This window comes from Bubalus bubalis, chromosome 10 (assembly GCF_019923935.1).
Source record: "Bubalus bubalis isolate 160015118507 breed Murrah chromosome 10, NDDB_SH_1, whole genome shotgun sequence".
Lineage (NCBI taxonomy): Eukaryota > Metazoa > Chordata > Mammalia > Artiodactyla > Bovidae > Bubalus > Bubalus bubalis.
In genome coordinates, this window is record NC_059166.1 from 27766668 (window position 1) to 27787542 (window position 20875).

General features: G+C 40.4%; 1 protein-coding gene across 4 annotated transcripts in view; it reads left to right on the forward strand.

Moving 5' to 3' along the window:
• NHSL1 (NHS like 1) overlaps positions 1-20875 on the forward strand; it is a 156509-nt gene that overhangs the window by 75334 nt on the left and 60300 nt on the right. For 3 of the 4 annotated variants that reach the window (XM_044924171.2, XM_044924172.2, XM_044924173.2), the window contains exon 2: positions 4404-4556. In XM_044924171.2, coding sequence (XP_044780106.2) covers positions 4404-4556 — 153 coding nt within the window. Of the gene's footprint in view, positions 1-100; positions 945-4403; positions 4557-20875 lie in introns of those variants that run through there. The other variant, XM_006074671.4, reaches the window with a different exon arrangement.

Sequence of the window (20875 nt, forward strand, 5' to 3'; positions counted from 1 at the left end):
ATGAGGCTACTTTATCATCTGTTTTCTTCTTTGGAGTGGGAAAAGTTAAGAGTTGGGGGCTGGGGGTCGTGAGAGTTGTGGCAGCTAGATGCAGACAAGATCACCCTTTGGAACAGTGACAGTGCTTTTCTCCGTCACTGGCAAGAAAAAAAAAAAAAACTGGGTGAGAAGACTGGGTGTACTAATTTGCAACTAAAATACAACCAAGTCATCATTTACAGCTCCCTGGAGATTGTATTGTCAAGTTTTACTGCTTGCAAACCTTCCTTTAGTGTGGGAGGCAGAGCCTGGGGGCGTGGCTGGGGAAACAATAGTTTGGCTCTTTCTCCCCCCTGAATCAGTTCAAATGCCTGACTTAACTAGGAAGTCAAAGAATCAACAGACTTGCCATAAGACTTGTCGGCTCCAGTAAAAAGATCTGGATGTTCTTAGTGGCCCAGTGAAAGTGGGGAACACCTTTGCTTCACCTTGACTTCCATAAAGGAAACTCGCTACTGTTTTTGTGGACTCCAGAGAGGAGGCACTTCAGATCAGTTGGAGAGGAAACTGAATCATTGAGCACCGAGGCAGAAAGACAGATGTGGCTCTCATGCAAATAAGAACTGCGGTTGGCTTTCTCTTTCTGTACATGTTGTCACTGGTGACTCTCGGCCTTAAAGATTAGGTTTCAGTGGGAGCTTTTCAGGTTCAAGGACTGTTAATGGTTTGTAACTGCCTGACAATAAGTTCAACCTCAAAGTTACATCAGTCCAGGCAGATGTCTGAGGATTCGAGACCAGAGGGAAAAAGTTAGAATCTGGAGCAGAAGAATGCTGATTACCACCTGCTTGCTGGACTGAGCTTTTAAAGGATTCAAATTTTGTAATCCTACGTAGATGTCCTGGAAATGGTGGTCTTTATTAATACAAAGATCAAGTCTTTGATTAAACTTTTTAAGAAGAAAAGTAAGTAGTTTCTTTTCTCTGCACTCTATGTGAGTATGTGTATGTGTTCTATGTACGACTTCATCCTTTTGAGTGATGGAATTAAGAGCGTAAAACAGCATAATTGGTGTTTGTTAAACTCCTTTCTATACCAAGTTCACATACCTCAGACTTTTATAACTCTAGGGCAGAATTATGTGACTTTTTCTTTTTAAAAGCATGACTTACTTGTTTATGGTTGGGATTTTAGGTGAATTCACTTCTATTGGGATTCTAAAAAAAAAAAAAATAATAATCCTTTGAAGAAGGGGGGAAAAAAGCCCTTGTATTTACTTTATGTCTGCCTTGATGTACAGTGTATGGTGTTTCAATTCTTTGGCTAAATATGAGGAGCCTCTGAGTGATGCATCACATATTTTTGGTGGGGATGATCCTCTGAAACTCTCCTACACTCTGTTAGGTATTTAAGAGCTCAAGGACAGCCTCTGTCTAGACTGATCAGTCATTGTAAAGCACACAACTTCTGTGGTGTGGCTTCATTATGTACTTACAGTTGGTTTCAATTTCTTTAAATCCAGATGCCTCTTCATTCTTTGGAAAGTATAAATTTTATTTATAAACAGTTTTGTTTTTACATAGTTGTTTATTTTATTTTAGTTTTGGGGCCATGGGTTTAAACTGGATAAATGTAGGTAGGACCATTGGTAAGAGAAACTGGAGAAAGCAAATGAACAGCCCTCGGGGTTCATTTCTACAGCTCCCCTCATCATAGATTGTCTTTGGATGGACTGATTAAAATCTACCCTGGCAAGAGTGAGATACACCAAGGAGAAACAACTGTTCTTTCTTAGGAGCCAGTTGGTAGTTGTATGGTGGGGCTGAATGTGCAATTACATGGACACTATCACTTGGATTTGATTTGTAATTGGCGAATAGGAAGAGTTTCCATTTTCATTATTTTCCGACTATGAAGTATGATAATTCAGTCTTCGAAATCAATGGGCATCAGCACAAAACATTATAATTAACTGGCTACTCTTTGGAGGACACACGGCAAGCTCCATCCTGTGCAAGATTCTCCGATTATAACTAAGAACTAAGTCAGGGCTCTTTGGATTTTATAGATTACGACTGATAGTTCTATGTACCATGTAAAACATTTGTTCCACAGATATGTGAAATGCCAAGTGCCTAATTTACATGCTGCTGCTGCTGCTAAGTCGCTTCAGTCGTGTCCAACTCTGTGCTGCCCCATAGACGGCAACCCACGAGGCTCACCAGTCCCTGAGATTCTCCAGGCAAGAACACTGGAGTGGGTTGCTATTGCCTTCTCCAATGCAGGAAAGTGAAAAGTGAAAGCGAAGTCGCTGAGTCTTGTCCAACTCTTAGTGACCCCATGGACTGCGTGCGGCCCACCAGGCTCCTCCATCCATGGGATTTTCCAGGCAAGAGTACTGGAGTGGGGTGCCATTGCCTTCTCCGAATTTACATACAGCTTTTAGTAAACATTAAAAGCAGAAAGCACACAGGACGTTTCTGTTTTTAACTTGATGTCTAGTTCTCAATGTTTATTTTTCCATTTGGCAGTTTGTAGGGAAAGTGGGATGATTTTTTAAAAAATTTGTCCAGTTTTATTGACATATAATTGACATACAGCACTGTATCCACTTATGGTGTATAGCATAATGATTTGACTAGCAGACATCATGAAATGATTCTCACAGTAAGTGTAGTGAACATTCATAGTCTCATATAGATACAAAAGAAAAAGAAAATGTTTTCTTTGTGATGAGAATTCTTAGGATATACTATCTTGTTGTTCAGTTGCTGAGTCATATCGACTCTTTGTGACCTCATGGACTGCAGCACACCAGGCTTGCTCCTCTGTCCTTCACTATCCCTGGAGTTCGTTCACATTCTTATCCATTGAGTTGGTGATGCTAGTTAACCATCTCATCCTCTCTTAGCAACTTTTATATATAACCCAACAGTGTTAATTGTGTTCAGAATGTTGTATATTACATATGTAGTACTAATTTATCTTATCACTGGAGAGAGTAGGATGATTTAGAAAGTGAATTATTTAAAGGTGGGCTTGTGGAATTCAGTACCTGTGAAGAAGATGGTAAACGGGGTGAGTGCTGACCTCACTCTGGTCTGTGGAGTGACTCATATTCCCAGAGGCACTGAAAAAAGGCCAAGTTCCTCTTCATTGATGGTTCTAAAAGTCAGGGACTCCCTTCAAGTAATTGCACTAATCTTGCCACAACCATTCTTCTCATGAGTTATTTCATAAGCTGTGACTTTCCATATATTAGCTCATTTGATCTGTATAATGGTTTTAATAGCTGTGCTGTTAGGTACATTGAGTTAATTTTAAACATGTTCATATAGAAAGGTTCAATAGTTCATGTGTGCCTGTTCATTTTATTTTATGAATCTACTTTATGGTCTCATTTCCAGGGACATATTATGTTGTAGAAACGCGTATGCCCAGTGTATCCACTGTGCCATAGGTCAGAGAGGGGAAGATTCCTCCCGACTCACAATGGTCATATCTGCTGGTTTACAGGTGTTAGACTTGTCACCTTCAGTAAACACCTCAACACAGAGTCCTTCTCAAACTTCTCTAGTCTCTCCAATGCTGGCTTACAGCAACGGCTATATAAAAAATATTTTAAAAAATTGTTGTTGAATTTGTATGATGTTGTCAGTTTCATGTTGGGATCCATCGGTAGCCCCTCTTGGGTTGTGTTGTCAGGAAAAATCAAATAGACAAAGCAATCTTAAGCCCTAAAATGTAAAAGGAAAATTATCATAGAGATTTAACCTACCATTTCTTCCTCTGATGTCCTCAGTCTCTTTTGTGTTGGAAAAATTGAATTGAATTGGATTGTGTTGGGAAAAATCAATTGCATTGGAGTTTCTAAAAACATTTGAATATGAACATATTCCATGAAAGCAGGAAGTTCAGAAAAATTTTTCAGCACGAATGGATTTCTAATTGAACTATGCTATTTAAATGTATTACATTGAATGTTTATGCTTAGTTTTTTAAATTTTAAATGAGTTTATAACAGTGGTGTTTTAAAATAATGCTTTAGAGGGGAAAGAATTGGTACCAGGTTCTTAGTAGAAAAGTTGTTTTCTGTCTTGCAATCTAACATTTATAATGTAGTGACATAGTATAGTTGATTAATAGATTTTGTCATGATGGAGTGAAGCAGGAGGTCTTTATTGATTTTGTTAATCATTTTCTAACTTTGGAGTAAAAGAAGGGCCTAAAAAGATGGGAAGCAATTAACTGAACAAACACAAAACACAGTGGAAAGGACCCCTGGGGTCTAAGATTGAATCTTATTCAGAATTTGTTCCATTTCTCCCTTGCTGGTCCTTACCTGTGAGTGTTTTAGGTACCCAGAACTCATCTTGATGTAACACAGTTAATTTAAAACCTGAATGTATTCTCTCTTTCTACAGCTGTTTCCAACCTAGATGAGGAGAGTCGATGGACAGTCCACTACACTGCTCCATGGCACCAGCAGGAGAATGTGTTCCTCCCCACCACAAGACCCCCCTGCGTGGAGGACCTGCACCGCCAAGCCAAGCTCAACCTCAAATCAGTACTGAGGGGTAAGATGAACCCTCCAAGCTTGATGTTCTTGCATTCTTGGCTGTTAGAAATGAAAACATAGATTCGGTAGCTATTTGTAAAAGACTACTTAAAATGAACTTATACTATGCTGTGTCTTTGTAAGTTATCATAAATACAGCTTAATACATGCTAAGTATGATCTGGTGTCTATAGAAAGCTGCCTATTTACAGATAGGCAAATGTATCCTCAAAGAGGCTTTTCTGGGTTAAAACCCTTTCAGTTCAGTTCAGTCACTCAGTCGAGTCCGACTGTTTGCGACGCCATGAACTGCAGCATGCCAGGCCTCCCTGTCCATCACCAACTCCCGGAGTTTACCCAAACTCATGTCCACTGAGTCGGTGATGCCATCCAACCATCTCATCCTCTATTGTCCCTTTCTCCTCCTGCCCTCAACCTTTCTCAGCATCAGGGTCTTTTCAAATGAGTCAGCCCTTCGCATTAAGTGGCCAAAGGATTGGAGTTTCAGCTTCAACATCAGTCCTTCCAGTGAACACCCAGGACTGATCTCCTTTAGGATGGACTGGTTGGAGCTCCTTGCAGTCCAAGGGACTCTCAAGAGTCTTCTTCAACACCACAGTTCAAAAGCATCAATTCTTTGGCACTCAGCTTTCTTTATAGTCCAACTCTCACATCCATACATGACCACTGGAAAAACCGTAGCCTTGAGTAGATGGACCTTTGTTGACCAAGTAATGTCTCTGTTTTTTAATATGCTGTCTGGGTTGGTCAAAACTTTCCTTCCGAGGAGTAAGTGCCTTTTAATTTCATGGCTGCAATCACCATCTGCAGTGATTTTGGAGCCCAGAAAAATAAGTCAGCCACTGTTTCCACTGTTTCCCCATCTGTTTGCCATGAAGTGATGGGACCAGGTGCCATGATCTTAGTTTTCTGAATGTTGAGCTTTAAGCCAACTTTTTCACTCTCCTCTTTCACCTTCATCAAGAGTCTCTTTAGTTCCTCTTCACTTTCTGCCATAAGGGTGGTGTCATTTGCATATCTGAGGTTATTGATATTTCTCCCAGCAATCTTGATTCCAGCTTGTGCTTCCTCCAGCATTTCTTATGATGTACTCTGCATATAAGTTAAATAAGCAGGGTGACAATATACAGCCTTGATGTGCTCCTTTTCCTATTTGGAACCAGTCTGTTGTTCCATGTCCAGGTCTAACTATTGCTTCCTGACCTGCATACAGGTTTCTCAAGAGGCAGGTCAGGTGGTCTGGTATTCCCGTCTCTTTCAGAATTTTCCACAGTTTATTGTGATCCACACAGTCAAAGGCTTTGGCATAGTCAATAAAGCAGAAATAGATGTTTTTCTGGAACTCTCTTGCTTTTTCAATGATCCAGCAGATGTTGGCAATTTGACGTCTGGTTCCTCTGCCTTGTCTAAAACCAGCTTGAACCTCTGGAAGTTCACGGTTCACGTATTGCTGAAGCCTGTCTTGGAGAATTTTTGAGCATTACTTTACTAGCATGTGAGATCAGTGCAATCGTGCGGTAGTTTGAGCATTCTTTGGCATTGCCTTTCTTTGGGATTGGAATGAAAACTGACCTTTTCCAGTCCTGTAGCCACTGCTGAGTTTTCCAAATTTGCTGGCATACTGAGTGCAGCCACCAGTACTCAAATAAACCCCTGCCGATATGGGAAATTTTGCCAAATTTTGCCACTGCTTTTTTAAGACCATAGTTTAAATATTCAGAGCAAATTGTTAAAGTTAGTACTTTGTAATGGTCTGTTCAGTTAATTCAAGTTGGGTGGAAAGGAGACCTAAATACATACTTTGAGGGCGTGCAGAGTGGTTTGATTTACCAGAATTTGGGCTCACCCCAGCAGTACTCCTTCTAGTCCAGATGGGCAGAGTGCACTGTGGCTGGTAGGAAATCCAAGAAGAGTAGACACTTGTATCTAGTTTAAAATTCTCATTTTTACCTCAACTTGGTGATGTTAAGAAAAGTATATACACGGCAAAGAGGACAAAGTGATAAAGAAGGGAAGAAGAAGTGATTTTTAAAGAAGAAGTGATTTTTAAGATTCAGAGTTTTTCAGCCACTAAGTCATGTCCAAGTCTTTGCAACCCCTTAGACTGTATGTAGCATGCCAGGCTCCTCTGTCCTTCACTGTCTCCCAGAGTTTGCTGAAATTCATGTCCATTGGATTGGTAATGCTGTCTGACCATCTCATTCTCTGTCACCCCCTTCTCCTTTTGCCTTCAATGTTTCCCAGCATCAGGGTCTTTTCCAATGAGTCAGCTCTTCGCATCAGGTGGCCAAAATATTGGAGCTTCAGCATCAGTCCTTCCAATGAATAGTCAGGGTTGATTTCCTTTAGGATTGACTGGTTTGACCTCCATGTAGTCCAAGGGATGCGCAGAAGTCTTCTCCAACACCACAGTTTGAAAGTATCAATTCAGATTTAGAGACTTTCCCTTAAAACAAAGAACCAACATTCTTATTCTCCCGGATGCTGTTTCTACCAGTTTTCTCCTACCATGTGCTGTTTGGGGTCTAATTATACTAAAAAAAAATACTTGTTGCTTATGTGCAATTTAATTTAACTGGACATATCCTGTATTTATCTAATTGTGAAAGACTTATATCTGGAGAAATACTGTTCCTGATTGAAGGAAACCCCAGCTTGAGGATCCGTCTTATTTTTGTTATAGTTTTCACTTGTGTATCAGTCATTAATTAATTCTTTTATTAATGTGCTCTGATTATTAGCTAACAGTTAACACTCAACTATATACGAAGTACTGTTCTAAACTATTGCACATCGTATCTCATTTAATCCTCACAATAATCCTACAAACCATTACTGTGCCAAGTTTTACAGATGAAAACATGGAGACACAAAGTTTAGAAATGTGCTCGAGATCTCAGACTTAGCGATAGATCCAAGATTTAAACCTGGACCATCTCAGGCTGCAGAGCCCACATTCTTAACTGCTGCCTTTAACAACCATTTGTTGGAAATCTATTATTCTAGCTCAATGCAGAATACACCAGCAGGATCTCAGCTGTTGATAAATTTATATTTGTATCTGGAGAACAAATCACAATGTGAAAAATACTTGAGAGGTGCCAAAAACTGCTGTATTGCAGTTAAAGAAAGCAGATCATCTGCTTAGAGAAAGAATAGCTGTCAGAAGAGTCACAATAGATGTGATATTCTGAACAGAACTGTACAAACATTGTTAATCATAGCCCTGTTTTTTCTTCCTTTTATCTTGTGTAATGCTTTGATTATCTCATATGTATCTTACAGTTTTATGTATTTTATCATGTATCTTATAGTGTTGGCATTGCACTGTCTAGAAAGGAGGACATTACTGGGCTCCATTTTTTCATTTAGCCTAAGTAACCCCTTTATGGGCTTCTCAAATGGGACTAGTGGTAAAGAACCTGCCTGCAGGAGATGCAAGTGATGCGGGTTCGATCCCCAGGTCAGGAAGATCTCCTGGAGGAGGGCATGGCAACCCACTCCAATATTCTTGCCTAGAGAATCCCATGGACAGAGGAGCCTGGCGGCCTACAGTCCATAGTGTCACAAAGAATCGAACACCACTGAAGCAGCTCAGCACACAACCTACATATTTAGTGACTACAAGCCTAGATGAAAAGAATCATGTGCGTTGGGCTCTTCTGTGTGGCCTTGGAGATGTACTTTGGCTGTGTTGCCTTCATGATGTGCCTAAATCCAACCAGAATTTCTTCTCGATCCCTTCAGTTCCTAGTGATTTGTCTTTAGGAACTTTTGACAAAGTGCTTCTTTACCTGGGGTTTATGTTCGTACACTGAAGAATTAATAAGAATATTAAATGGCACAGTTCCCAGGACAAACCCCGGAGGCCGTGCCATTGTTAACATTTCTTTTGTTGCTCTGAAGACCAAGCCCTGCCTGGTCTGGCTTGTAGAAAATACCTTCAGGAAGGTATGTGTGAGTTTGAATATTTAGGCCCAGTGGTTTTTTTTTTTTTTTTTTTTTCTTTTTTAGTTCTACCAGTTTATTGCTACCAACCCGTGACCCTCCACCCTCATGCACACATGCTCAGTCATGTAACCCCATGAACTGCAGCCAGCCAGGCTCCTCTGTCCATGGACTTTTCCAGGCAAGAATACTGGAGTGGGTTGCCATTTCCTTCTCCATCCCAGTGGTGTTTTGATCACTCTCCAGGAAATTGTGCTTCATGACCTCTTTCATGTATTTTCAAGTACCTAATCAGAGCTTCTCTTTTCTGCCCTTAGGACACTGTATATCTATGTATAGATTTTTCTAACTTCATTTTCTTTTGAACTGTTCAGTAGATACCTATGAAATATCATCCACATTTTGCCTACACTTAGATTTTATTTTGAAAAGGTTTTGAAAAGGTAAATGCTATAGTGATTGCTTAAGTGCCCTAAAGTGGTTCATCGAAGGGATCTACTATTAATAAGATTAATAAGTTTGGAAAATCCTTAGAGCTCAACTTTTAAAGTCTGGATTTAAATGAGCCTTAAGGGATTTTAGATAATTGATAACTTGAAGCACAGTGGTTGAGAGAGATGAAACAAGAAAGAATATCTGAGTGCTTTTGTTTCTCATTTATTTACTTTTAATCACATGTACTTTCACATACCACTTCCCTGACATCATGTTAGCAACCTGTAATAAACATAACATGAATGCAAAGTATTTGTTATATCATTATCAGTGAAGGTTAAAAAGAAAAAATCCAGTCCCTGAATATATGGTACTATTAAAGTATGATGTTATATAAGATTATTAGTCTAAGATAACTTAACCTCAGCATTCTTTGATTAAAAATATATAAAGGTAAGTCAGTATTCACAATGAGTAATCTGTTTTGTTCCTCCTTCTATTCTTACTGTGACCTTGTTCACAGTTTTAAGGAAGGAGTACTATCCTTTGAGGGCTTCCCTGGTGGCTTAGTGGTAAAGAATCCACCTGCCAAGCAGGAGATGCAGGCTTGATCCCTGGGTCAGGAAGATCCTCTAGAGAAGGAAATGGCAACCCACTCCAGTATTTTTGCCTGGAGAATCCCATGGACAGAGGAAGCTGTTCATGGGATCACAAAGAGTCAGGCACGACTGAACGATTAAACAACAAGAAATGAATAAGTAAGTGTTGTAAATATTGACTTATGTTAAAATAATGCAGAAATGCTTAATGGTCAGTAGACCAGTAGACCACAGGTTTACCGAAAATGTTTTTATGAAAAAGCTAAGCTTGCCTTAGTACCTAAAGGGTAGATGTAGATACTACTTGTGTATTTTAAGGATCAATTTTGTGCTGTGCCAAGAATTTTTAAATGAATGGACAAAAGGTCGTGGGTCCCCAGCTTTAAAGAGCTGAGGTGCTTGCCGTCTGGTGTCAAGACTGAAATGAACGAACAGTAGAGTAATGGAGACGTATGAAGTACACTGGGTATGTAGAGGAGAGTTCGGTCCGCCAGAAAAGCCTTGAGAGACCCCACTCTCCCATTCCCCCGTTGAAGAGAGGATGGGCTTATATAGTGTCAAATGGCATGTGAAGTGCCTAGAGGAGGTAGCTTCCATTCTGGCCCAACTAATGCAGGCAGATCTTTTGTGTTTGTTCTTAGGGACCAGTCTCTGGAGAATTTGATAGAATTTAGTGGCCATGCTCTTGGATCAAATGATTTTATTTTAATTGATGTATTTAGTTACTGGAGACTTAGGTAGTGATTTATTGCTAACAATAACACAAAAATGTACGAAGATTTTAAAAGAGTATTTTGATATTAGGCCCAACTGGACATCTGGCTAGTCATGAATAATAAATTTTATTGAATAGTAAATTTTACTAAATTTTCAGAAGAATTCTACTCTTTACATCTCCATGGTTGTTTAAACCCTTCATAAACTTCATCAGAGTTAGCTGTGATAATGAATAACCTCTATCTAACTAAATGTTTAACTGGATAGTTTTAGCTTTTATTGAAAAGGCCACAATTCAGTGGGAGAGGGGGAATTGAGGGATGGGGTAGGCTTGCTTGGACTCAATGAAAGTTTTAGATTTTATTTCTTTATAACCTGTGAGCCTCATTTGACAGTTACAAGATTATTAAAGGTTGTAATGAAAAAATGTTATTTCAAGCCCTCATCCCCTAAAAGCTCAACTTGGGAGACAGATAAACATACTTTCTCACAGTGTGTTTAGCAGGCAGTTTGGTTACTGTATCTGTGTAACTCCTACCTGAATTAGTTCACAGAGCATCTGTTGTTGACATAAGTCACAGCTCTCTTTCCTGAAAATCCACACGTTAGCAGGTCAGCATGCTCTGTGGCTCCAGAATTAGAAGTGTGAGCACAGGGAGGAATGTTGGATCTGGCTTGTGTTAATTCAGAGTCAGAAGGTTATATTTATTATATCTGGAGACATAAGAATTGAGGATATACATTGTGAAGAAATGACTACTTGTACCAAGTAATTTAAAGCAATAGAATGTGTGTGTGTGTGTGTGTGTGTGTGTGTGTACAAACCAACCTGTTTGACATTAAATAGCAGTATACCTTTTTCAAAATTATGGACACAGTTTCTAAGTTGTTCCAGCCAGGTTTCTCTGACAGTTCCTGACACACAGACTTTATCTGAAGGTCACTGCGTAACCTTCCATTGTCAGGAAGCCATCAACTAGTTCCATGTAGACTTGGACAAGTGAGTCTGTGCTGGGAAAGGCTGTGGGGGCCTCTCTGGATTTGATGAGGGGCTTGATGGTGACATCTGTGTGCGTTGGGCACATGGGTCCATGGGTTTTGGCTGTAGAGTCCCTTCTTGGGGATCCTGTGGCATTCTTCACAGGACTTCCTGGAAGACATGTGTCTAACCCTTGGTAATGTGAAGTGAAGTGAAAGCCGCTCAGTCATGTCTGATTCTTTGCAACCCATGGACTGTAGCCTGCCAGCCTCTTCTGTCCATGGAATTCTCCAGGCAAGGAATACTGGAATGGGTTGCCATTTCTTTCTCCAGGGATCTTCCTGACCCAGGGATTGAACCTGGGTCTCCTGCATTGTAGGCAGATTCTTTACCATCTGAGCCACTAAGGAATCCTATGGTGCTATTATTTTGGTCAAAAATAGAGCATGATCTGACTGCCAGAAACCTCTCGTTGTTCTTGCTTTCTGATAGGAAAAGGCCAGGTTTCATGAAAAGTACATGGGTGACGTTTAGGTTCAGGTCCTGCCTCTGTTGTGTACTAGGAATATATTGTTTGAGTTTAATTTTGAGTGTGTCTCTTTAAGATTTTGAACTTGTTTTTTATCTATAAGATAAAGATCCCAATACCTATTTTCATGGGAATAAGACCAACTTATTTATAGTATCTCAAAGTACCTGTCCCTCAGTGTGGAAGCAGAAAGTGTTTGTGGAGGAGTGTCTTTTATATAAGTGCAGTGGGATACAGACAGAACTTTCAGTCCTCTTTCCCAGATGCTGTCATGATTTAGCTGACACTCTCCCTCCCAGCCTTTATGCTTCAGAGATAGACACTGGGGAGGAGGGAGAGAGGAAGAGAACAAAGGACAGATATCATCAGATGACAGTGATGCTCACAGACACGTTCACTTCATCCACATGAGCAAGATGCCTTTTCCTCCACACCCCATCAGTCTCTGAAAGATACCTAGGATGCTAGAGCAGAAGGCCCCTCCCTGGTCCTCTGGTTAATCCCCTCTGCATTTGAATCCCATTTCTTTTAGGGGTTTCCCTGATAGCTCAGTTGGTAAAGAATCCGCCGGCAATGCAGGACACCCTGCTTCAATTCCTGGGTCAGGAAGATCCACTGGAGAAGGGATAGGCTACCCACTCCAGTATTCTTGGGTTTCCCTGTGGCTCAGCTGGTAAAGAATCTGCCTGCAATGTGGGAGACCTGGGTTCGATCCCTGGGTTGAGAAGATCCCCTGGAAAAGGAAACTGCTACCCACTCCAGTATTCTTGCCTGGAGAATCCCATGGACTGTATAGTCCATGGGGTCACAAAGAGTCGGACATGACCCAGCGACTTTCACTTTATTTTGTATATGATAAACCAGGATTTATGGAAGTTACAGGATTAATTGATAGCTACTTTACAGTTTATAGATAACTCTGCCAAGAACTCCAAGTCAGGTTTCTCACCCAGCCCATGCTGGCCTGTTTTGATCTCAGATCCCAAGGGCCTATCTCTGATGCTTCTTTAGCTGCCCTCAACTTCCGAAAAGGTCATTGGGACGGAGTTCACTTTGCAAATCAGAGCTTCAAGGCAGATTTAGTTTCTTCAGCCAATTAATTTAAGAAATGCAAAATAGCCTAAAGTTGGTGGCTTCCCTGTTGCACATACAAACTTCTCTTCACTCATTCTTGATTTCATTAAAATTCAAACATGTTTAAGAGAAATAAAGGAAGCTTCATCATTAGACATTGTATGTAATGAACATCAGTAATCATTGTTTCATCCTAATAGGCTTTGGTGCTTATTTTAGGGTTATAATAAGTCATTAGTACTTTGGAAGGAATGATGCTAAAGCTGAAACTTCAGTACTTTGGCCACCTCATGCAAACAGTTGACTCATTGGAAAAGACTCTGATGCTGGGAGGGATTGGGGGCAAGAGGAGAAGGGGACGACAGAGGATGAGATGGCTGGATGGCATCACTGACTCGATGGACGTGAGTCTGAGTGAACTCCAGGAGTGGGTGATGGACAAGGAGGCCTGGTGTGCTGCAATTCATGGGGTCGCAAAGAGTCGGACACGACTGAGCGACTGAACTGAGCTGAACTGAACTTTGATAGACTTAAAAAACATGGTAATAAGACTCAGGTTATAAAAGGGACAAAGGAAAGAAAGATAAGGGATTAGAAATACTAAATATACCAATGTTATAAGTAAGAAACATTAAATTACACTCACTCATAGAGAATTTTAACTTGTTTTCTAGTTTAAACAAAAATAGGCATAGAGTGGAGAGTGTGGGGGAGGAGTGGCTCTCTATTGTGGGAAACACTGCACAGAAGTAGGATGTGCAATTGTCTCATCTTCCCTGAACCACAGCGGCCTTGCCATCTTCTGCTGTTATTACCTGTTCCGAAAAATGAGATAGGCAGCCAGAAGTGTGATTCTAGTGCTGCCTATAGCCTGGAAGATGTTGGAAAATCGTATCCCATTTTTGTACTTGGCTTCTCCCTCAGGAAAAGAACTTTTTTTAATCTCTAAGTTCCCTTCTAAGCTCCAAAATTCTGATTGGCCTCTCAGTACTTAACTGCTTAAGGGTGATATGTATGGGGTTTATTGACACAAAAGTAGAATTCACAGCTAAATGCAAGCCCTGAGTTGTCTAGAATCTAAGTTTGTGTTGACACAAAAACTGCTAAGTGCATCCAGCAAATGAGGTGCTGGGCTGGAAGCTGCAGCAGAGTCAGAGATGAATCGACATGGCTGCTTTCCTAGTTCACACCCAGTCAGAGATAAGTGTATGAATAGCTCTCTGACAAGGTTGATAATGGTATCATTGAGCCCGCACCCTTGTCCCTGGGTGTTGTCTTTAAAACACAAATCTAATCATGCCTCTCATTAAAAATTCTTTACCAGCTTCCCACCATTGGCAGAATAAAACATAACCTCTGTGGCACCTGAGAACCTTCCTGATCTCCCCCCATTTGTCCAGCCTCACCTACCAGATGACCCTTTCTCCCCTGTGCTGCTGTATTCCTCCTTCCAAAGTCTGTCTTTGGAATGTTTGTGCCTCACACATAAGGATAAAGTCCTTCCGTTGGAAAGCTGGCTTGTGTTCCCCTTTCTGTCTGTCCACACATGTCTCAATCCACTTCCTCTCCCTTCTGAACCACAACCACTCACACCTGGCCAACTCCTGTTCCCCTTGTGAGGATCAGCCGGTGGCTGCCTGGGTTCCCATAGCACTTTCCTGGACTCCTCAGGGCAGACCCAGACATCCCTTCCTCACTTTTCCGCACGTGCCCACAGAACCTTACACCCCTCTGTTCAACTGCTAGTAATTGTGTTCACATATTTATCGCCCACCTGTCAGCAAGACCCTTGGGAGCAGGACCTTTTCTTGCCATTTGTGTGACCCCAGTGCTTGGTACTGTAAATACTGTTGTGTCTGTGGAGGTCCTAGAATAGTCATCTCAAACTCACGAGCAAGATCAGTCGTAGCTGGGGAGCAACTGGTGAGAATGTGGGAGCGAGGAGATTGGAGACGAAAGATACAGAGAGAGCAGTGGTGAAGGTTCAGCCTGGGAGGCTCTTATTTTAGGGGCTTGGGAAGGAGCAGTTGGGAAAAGAGTAACTGGGGAAGAAGACAGCAAATCAGGATGGGGCATTGGTTGTGGTCCTCAGGGACAGGCAGGGTTGGAAGAAAGGCTACTGAATTGGTCAGGAGGTGGCCATTGGTGAGTGTTAAAAGAGTGGTTCCCAGGGGGTCTGTGGATTTAAGAAGCCAGGTGTCAGGAAATAATTATTTTAATAAGCAGAAAAATAATAATATAAGTAAGTTTTTTAAAGAAATAAAATAAATGATGTTGCCAAGGCAAAGAGTATTTTGAGGTAGTCGCAGGCTAAAAGTAGTACTATTACTTGTTTTAAAAACTAGAGCCAGTTAAAACATGCTTTTAGACAAAAGAGCCCACAGGAGGAGGAAAGGTTGCAAATACTATAAAGAGAGCATATTGTATTTTGTTGTATTATGTTATATTATAAAAGGAGCACATTCCCTCATTAGTCAGAAGGCAGAGAACGGGCACAGGCAGAGGTCAGGTTTTGACTTCCAACTTTCAGACAGAAAACTGGAGAAAGCACGTTTTGAGATGGAGCAAAAAAACATTGACGTTATTTATTAGAGTCTTGATAGAAATGTGGCCCCCACTGTGTGGCCAGTTCCTTGGTGAGAAGGATGACTTCATTGGAGCTGACTGGTTCAGTGCGTTTGAACGTAATTAGGTTGACTTTTCAAAGCCAAATGGTAATGTTATTAAAGACTTTTTTTTTTTTTTTGGTAATGTTTAGTATTTTATTGTACTTCCTTTGGAATTTTTGTCCTTAGGGAAAGTTGCGCAACATGATGAAACAATGGATTAAATTCCCTATTGAGAAAAATGAAGTGCAAGACAAAAATAAAAAATTAAGAGAATGGAATGATACACAAAGGAGTGGCTTAACTTCTCTTGTTGGATTCAGTGGTGCACAAAATTTTTTATAATACTAACTCTGGGTATGGTAACCCTGAACGGGTAGTTAACCTGTGTGAGGGAAGTCAGATGCAAGAACAAAGGAAAAAGGAACAATCTGTGCTTTTTCAGTGGGTAAAGAGACCTGTCGCCTTTAATAGCAAGCAACACACAAAAGATAGAATAGCGAAGACAGTCATTTGAGTGATCCAGGTCTCAACAAAGCACTATGGATGGTTTGAACAAAAGGCTTTTTGTTTTGTTTTTGTGTCCGTGGCCAGTCTGCTGTTTCAGCAATTCCAGTTTAATTCCTGATAAACTGAGTAACTTGAGCGGCTGCTATATTTTCGCCCAGTGCAGCATAAAAATGCTACTTTGAAGGTACTGTGGATAAGGTTTGTTATCATTCCCCGTGCAGCTGAAGTCCCTGGTGTTGGTTTAGACTCTTTGCAAGTTATTTGATATTGAGTAACCTTGGTGATGCTCCACGGCTGCCAGTGATAGGGCTTTTTCATTCTAAAGTGAAATGAGATCACCTCCAATTTGGTTGTGCTCTGGTGGCGCTCAACTAGGACTTGCACACCCACAGCACCCTCACATTTATCATGGGTACGAGAAAGCTTTCACCTTAATTTAAGTCAGATTTAGTTCTTGAAGTTTCCTTAAATGATTTTGGCTATATGAAGAAAAGTAATGTTAAAAGCCAGTTTTCTGCCATGGCAAATAACATTTGAGGAATAATTCTTTTCATGGTTTGCAATGAAAAATAAAGCTAACAGTTTTATCCAGTGTGGTGAATTTTAATATTTAATCCCTAAGTGTTTAGGGACGGTTTTATTCCACTCTAATAGAAATTAACTATAGAGGGAGAATATCAATCAATATGACCTCTTTTTGCCCTTTTGCATAAATGACAGTGCCTATGGTGTTTAATATTACTCATTGAAGGAGATACTTTTCCCAGAATATGGAGGGAGGAGACTCTCTTCAATGGCTCTTCAGTATATTAGTCAGCAAATTCTTTTCCTGTGTGACTGTTGAGCTGGACATACAATTAATGGTACGTGTTCGCATGGTACTCCACCTTCCAGGTCCTGACCACTTTATCTCCCCAAACACACTAAGTAGATTGAAGTGAGAAGTCATTTGGAATTGTTCTAAAGTAAGTATTAGGTGTATGAATTCAGAAGTTTGCTTGCCATTTCCCCCCTCCCCTGGTGGAACCCATTTACTTCAAAGGCAGCTTTTCCACCATCTCTCGTCTACCTTGTGAAAGTATTAGTCACTCAGTCATATCTGACTCTGCAACCCCATGGACTGTAGCCTGCCAGGTTCTTCTGTCCATGGAGTTCTCCAGGCAAGAATACTGGAGGTGGTAGCCCTTCCCTTCTCCAGAGGATCTTCCCATCCCAGGTATCGAACCCAGGTCTCCTGCATTGCAGGCAGATTCTTTACTGTCTGAATCACACGGGAAGCCCTCTTTTCCACCTTACTCCTTCCCAGAACCTCTCTGGGAGCTTTCCTGTGACATCAGAAATCACAAGAGTTGCCTGTGATGGAATAAGTATTGTGATATTGGATTTGGTCAGTGTCTCTAAAGTTCTACTGGGACCAAATTTTCTTGGATAGATAACCCTAATAGAGCAGGGAGCATCATCTTCTCTGCCTGCTCTTCCCTCATCCTCTTATCTACTGAACATATGTATAATAGGTGCCCCTCACCCATTAAATTCTGTGTTTATGCTGGCCCTAACCTGTATGTGTCAGTTGTGCTTAATAAACACTGATGACATCTTTGGTGTACCAGATAGGCAGGTCACATGCTTTGGGTAAATTAAGATAAAAAGTATGGCCAAAGATAAAATGCACCTGGGTGAGGGCTAGGGACAGCCCCCCTGTCACATAATCACAGGGCCCTTTCAAACCTGAAGGTTCATTCATTTAGTGAACTCTTGGCCACCTACAATGAGTAAATCGTGTGTGGCTTAGGCACCTTTAGGGCTTCCCTCATAGCTCAGTTGGTAAAGAATCCACCTGCAATGCAGGAGACCCTTGTTTGATTCCTGGGTCGGGAAGATCAACTGGAGAAGGGATAGGCTACTCACTCCAGTATTCTAGGGCTTCCTTTGTGGCTCAGCTGGTAAAGAATCGCCTGCAATACAGGAGACCTGGGTTCAATCCCTAGGTTTGGAAGATGCTCTGGAGAGGGGAAAGGCTACCCACTCTAGTATTCTAGCCTAGAGAATTCCATGGACTGTACAGTCCACAGGGTCACAAAGAGTTGGACACAACTGAGTGACTTTCACTTAGACACCTTTAGGAGGACATTGGCTTTTACTTTCAGGGCCTGGGAAGACATTGGAGAAGTTTGAGCTCAGGAGTGACATAATCTGACCCACACTTTTTAAGTGGTTCAATTTGGTTCTGTGTTAAAAGTTCAAAGTAAAAGAATTGGAGTGACCCAGGACATTGGGTGGAGATGACCGCAGTAGTCAAGGGAGAAGTGGAAGTGGCCTGAAAAGAAAGTAGATACCAGATAAAGCATTTCTTCTTCCACAGTGCTCTCTATACTCTATCAGCTAAATTCTTCTTCATCCTTTGTTCCCCATCTTCCTCTCTAGTTATTCCATTGGTGAGTGTGGATCATCATGGCAAAATAAAAGAAACACTTAAAATAAAATAAAAGAAACCCTCTTTTCCCCTTGGGCCTTTTACCTTTTCTCACCTGGAATAAGGAGGAAAATTCTGGTCTTCGGGAGCCTTACCTAGCACCTCCATCAAATGGAAGGCTTTTCCTTTTACTTTATACATGCCCTAAATGGGTTCATGGATTTCACATCAAGAACCTTTCATTTTGTTTCTCCTTCTCTGTGGCTACTTACTTTCCTCTGAAACAGTTTTCTTGTAGTGTGGCTCCCAGACCAGCAGCCAGAATATCACCTAGGAATTTATTAGAAGTGTAAGTTCTCAGGCTCCAGTGCAGACCCACTGAGTCAGACACTCAGATCAGCCAAGTGGTTAACAAGCCCCCAGGGGATTCAGATGCGCCTTCATCGGGAGGACCCTGCTCCATAAATTGTCATGTGAACTTGTTTAATCAGTCCACCAAATTGTAAACACCTTGAAAGTTGTACCCCTTTCAGTTTCACTAGCTCATTGTAAGCTAAGATTCAAACACACAGCTGTTCTCTGCCAGAGTTTAAGATCTTGGCCACCACCATTCAACTCCCTGGCTGTTGGCAGAAGGTTACTTGAATGAATTGATTCATCTCCTTCCAGGAAGCTTCCTTTTCCTTGAAACGTGGGTGATTATTGGCATATTTTCTGATTGGCCATCTCTTTCTTACCCACAGTTGATAAATTATACTCTAGCACCTGGAGCATTTTGTCCATTGGAGCATCATGTCCAACGGTGCATCATGTCCATGCACTGTTAAGACATGAAGAGAGGAGAGATTTTGGAACTTTTAGAGAGACTTGGGTTTAATCCTTAAAGCCATATATTTTCTCCTTTCATATTTTATGGTACTTTGGATGCAAAGTATCATTGACATGATAATTGATAAAGAAGGCATCTTATGGACTCAAACATGGATGTATTGGAAGATAAATTTGGATTTAATACTTCATATATAATAATATACTTTTATATCATTGTAAGTATTCCTGTATAACTATATACAAACAATTACTCTTAAGGGGAGAGGGAAGAAAAGAATGGATCATTAGTATAATAGTAAACCAAAAAGTTATATTTATTTGGAATCTATTATTTATAATTGCTCTCAAATTATCTAGAACAATATCCGTTGAAAGTATCTATATTCAATCCATGGTGTCTTTAAGATTTAACATAGCTTTTCAGCTCACTTGATATGCTGCAAGTAACTGAGTAACTTAAAAAACTTTTGACCATTTATAGTCCCTTAATTATGTTCTAATTTGTTGATTCTTAAAGACAATTTCAATAAATTAAAGTACAGCTAGCCGCTTTGAAGGGGGCTTAGCTGCTTTGAAGAAAAGAATTTATGGACAATCCAAATGTAATTTTGGAAAATCCAGTGTACATGACTGGCAAGGTAGAATCTTAACTACAATATCAGTATGATTTCCTCTTCAGGATTGCCAGACACAATAAATGTACTAGAAGGCAGATTCCTTCTACTTTGAAATGTATTTTGATTTTATTTTCAGAAAGAAAATAACTTCCCTAATGTTCACAGAGCATAATATTTGAGTGCAGTAAAATTTTTCCTATGTTGCTTGTTAAATGAAAGCTCAAACTAGAATCTTTAGCTGTATAAGACCTGATACAGCTGTTGGACTGGAATTGATTATTGATTTTCTTCTAAATATATGTTTGTAGTTGTCCATGTTCTCAGCCCTCTGGTACCAGACAAAGATATAATATAAGAACTGGCTTTCAGCCCTGTCACTGATAATCTGATGGATAAATAACTGGGATAGAAGTTTGGAAACCAGAAATGTAAAACATTTGTGTCTCATAATCCATAAGACAGGTATAATATCTGCTTTCCTTCAGTTCACACAGAAATATTTTACACACAAATCAAATAATGATGGCCAAGGGCTTTCAGTTTAGAAAATAATGCATTTATTAAGTGTCAGGAGTAATGGCTTTAAAAATCAGTGATGTGAAAAAAAGAGTTGTTTAGACTGTGGTTCATCACAGGACATTCTCACTGAAGCAGTACATCATGGCCATTATTTATAATTAACTTTGGAACTGGAGTCCTCCCAGTTGTTAATGACCTTGAATTATAGGAGGAGGATTATGAAAGATTTAATACTGTTAGAAAGAAACCACATTCAGATTTTAAAGTATGGTATGTCTAAAATGCTGTACTGTTGTGAAATACCAGCAGTGTGCTTTTGACCTGAATGTTTAGACACTTTCCTAGCAGTTCATACTCGTATATACCACCACTATCCATACAACCTGAAAAATGACAAAACAGCCTTTTTTAACTGGTCCATCTGGCTTTTAATGCAGCAGTGCTTGTTTTCTGTTTCTTTTTTTTTTTGATTAAAGTACAGTTAATTTATAGTATTGTATTAGTTTCAAGTGTACAGAAAAGTGATTATATTTTATAATT